Below are 2,603 nucleotides of genomic sequence, written 5' to 3'. Positions count from 1 at the left end.
GGCTCAGAACGGTGTGATAGATTTATCCATTCAATAAAATAACTATTTTGATCCTACCTCTAAGTATAGAAATAACAACAGGTTATGGGCCCAGGTGCAATAATTAGTTACTATTTTTATTGAAAATATTATTAATAGTAATAATATTGAGGAGCGCAGAAGATAACCTAAAAACAAAAAAAAGGGGTGCGTGATCGATGATTCAGTGTTGAATATCATAAGGACGCTTTATCGAGTATACAATAATTGTTTACGTGATAATACAGTTATCAAAGGAAAAAAAAATGTCGAGCGGGGCGAGTTTAAGTATTGAAAAGCTAAATAAAGAAAATTACGACACATGGAAATTGCAAATGGAAGCAATACTCATTAAAGATGACTTGTGGGAATATGCAAATGGTTCAATAATTAAACCTGAAGCAGCGGATGAAGCCTCTTTATGGAATAAAAGGGATGATAAAGCCAGAGCCGATATTATTCTTACCATAAGTTCGAGTGAGCTATGTCATGTGAAGCATTGCAAAATTTCACATGAAATGTGGAATAAATTAAAGGAGGTTTACGAATCCAAAGGACCCGCAAGAAAAGGTACGCTCTTGAAGCAATTATTATTCACGAAAATGTCCGGTAGTGAAAATATATCCTATCACTTAAATAATTTTTTCAGCCACGTGGATAAATTAAAAGAAATGGATATTCCAATCGCTGATGATTTATTGTCAATTATATTATTATATAGCGTCCCGAATACATACGAAAATTTTAGATGTGCAATCGAATCGCGGGACCAATTACCTACTCCAGATGCGCTTAAGATAAAATTATTAGAACAAGCTAATTCTCATCATAATTCAAATATTGTGAATGATCACTAAGAAGCTCTACAAGTGGAAGATTCAAATAAACACAAAAGGTATGATAAAAATAGAAATTTTTCTAATAAAAATAGATTTATTAAAAGCTAATAAAGTAAAACACATTGAATGTTTTTATTGTCACAAACGTGGACATAAGGCAAATCAGTGTTTGAAGAAGAAAAACGATGATCACAAAGCTCAACTAGTACAAGTTCCTGAAATATCCAAAACTGAACAATGCTTGTGTGCTTCCAATATTCAGGATGAAGATAATCAGGATAATAGTATTATTACTGATGTTTCATTGAATATAAACATGGAACCACCGATGGAATGGTACATTGACAGCGGTGCTACGTTACATATGTGGGATGGTGTGACGTCAGGGAAGGACGTGGCTGATTGTTTATAAACATTGTCAAGATATGTCAATGTTGTCAAGGAGTGTTGTGAGCGTTACCAAGGTTTGTTAAGGGGAAAATGAGCGTGGTAAATGCTGTCAGAGTTGAATTAATCGTGGTCGAGAGAAGTTCATCGTGTTGCTGTGACGTAGAATTAGTGAGTAATATGCGATATTATGTTCGATATAAAACAGGAAGAGAACCGCATTTTTTCTTGCTCCCAAGTTATGACTTGTAATATCTAGGAGATAAGAAGGAGACACATGTAATATCTTCGAACGAGGCTCTTCATATAATTACGATCGAACTTCACCTTAGGTAAGTTAGGTTGATCGTTTGATAATTGAATAAATTTTGTATAATACGTATGCTGCATTACTAATATCACTTTCTAACTAAAGCAATATTTAGTATTTTAAATCTTAGTTTCTTCTCATATGAGTCACGCAACGATAATTCCTTAATTTTCTTCTATTCATAGACCTTATGAAGTATTTAAAGACATTTCTTACTATATTAACACTTATGCGACTTTAAACTATTTTAGTTCTTCGTATTATACCTATGAAATTTTCTTTTCTTTTACAACACAGCAGATCACATCGTACATTGTACAGCTCCTAAAACAAAATAACATTTTTAAAATTGGACCTAACGACTTTGATTCTTTCTGGAAAGTTAGAAGCATTAGTTTATTAGATTTTTTTTTTATTTATTTATTTTTACAATTTTACAATTTGTCCAGTAGGACATTTGGTAAAATATTATAGCGGTGTGCTAATATAACATGTGGGTGGCTACCCCCAGCGGTGTACCATCATCATGTTTGTTAGATTATGTCCTTTGTGAATCTTCTTTTTATGCTTGATGTGGCGACTGTTTCCGCTGCCAGCCGGTTTGGGTACTTTTTTCTATGCTTGATGCGTCGACCGTTTCCGCTGCCAGCCGGTTTGGGTACGTTGCTATTCTTTCTCCGTGCCTTCTTGCACTTTTGTTAATCTCCTCCTTGACCGTTGGTATTCCCAGGTCTTTCCGAATGTCCTCATTCCTGACGTACCATGGTGAGTTTACTATTGTTGTGAGTACTTTCGATTGCGTTGCCTCTATTTTGGTTATATGGCTCATTGCTGCTGTTCTCCATAGTGCTATTCCGTACATCCAGATTGGTTTTATGACCATTTTATATATTTTTAGTTTCTTCTCTATGCTTAGTTTGGATTTTCGACTTGTTAGCCAGTACATTTGTCTCCTTGCCATCTGTATTTTGTCTATTGTTGCTTTAATATGCTAATTGTTGCTTTCCATGTGAGTCGTGAATCTAAGTATTGGAGTCCTAGGTATTTGA

The 2,603-nt window shown here is 34.4% G+C and overlaps 2 protein-coding genes across 3 annotated transcripts; both read left to right on the top strand.

Annotated features, from left to right (window-relative positions):
• The first annotated feature begins 262 nt into the window (after positions 1-262).
• Positions 263-825, top strand: LOC112213716. Of its 2 annotated transcripts, XM_024370964.2 has the most exons (3): positions 265-399; positions 433-636; positions 740-825. In XM_024370964.2, the coding sequence occupies exons 1-3, from the start codon at positions 285-287 to the stop codon at positions 817-819; spliced, it is 399 nt and encodes a 132-aa protein (XP_024226732.1). In that variant the 5' UTR covers positions 265-284; the 3' UTR covers positions 820-825. The 2 variants fall into 2 exon arrangements, with proteins under 2 accessions (XP_024226731.1, XP_024226732.1); XM_024370963.1 differs by having other exon boundaries at positions 263-636.
• A 6-nt stretch (positions 826-831) lies between these two features.
• LOC112213717 lies at positions 832-1,269 on the top strand. The gene has a single exon (XM_024370965.2). The coding sequence runs from the start codon at positions 865-867 to the stop codon at positions 1,267-1,269; it is 405 nt and encodes a 134-aa protein (XP_024226733.1). The 5' UTR covers positions 832-864.
• The last annotated feature ends 1,334 nt before the right edge of the window (positions 1,270-2,603 follow it).

The sequence above is a fragment of the Bombus impatiens genome, unplaced genomic scaffold (assembly GCF_000188095.3).
Source record: "Bombus impatiens unplaced genomic scaffold, BIMP_2.2 scf_1075, whole genome shotgun sequence".
Classification (NCBI taxonomy): domain Eukaryota; kingdom Metazoa; phylum Arthropoda; class Insecta; order Hymenoptera; family Apidae; genus Bombus; species Bombus impatiens.
Note: the sequence above shows the minus strand (reverse complement) of the source record. Positions and strands in the feature narration are given on the sequence as shown.

Excerpts from the sequence above, each read along its gene's own strand:
- LOC112213717 (XM_024370965.2), top strand. The coding sequence starts at position 865 with ATGATCACTAAGAAGCTCTACAAGTGGAAGATTCAAATAAACACAAAA.
- LOC112213716 (XM_024370963.1), top strand. The coding sequence starts at position 285 with ATGTCGAGCGGGGCGAGTTTAAGTATTGAAAAGCTAAATAAAGAAAAT. Across the intron at positions 637-739 it reads GAAAATGTCCGGTAGTGAAA|CGTCCCGAATACATACGAAA; the intron begins ATATATCCTATC and ends ATTATTATATAG.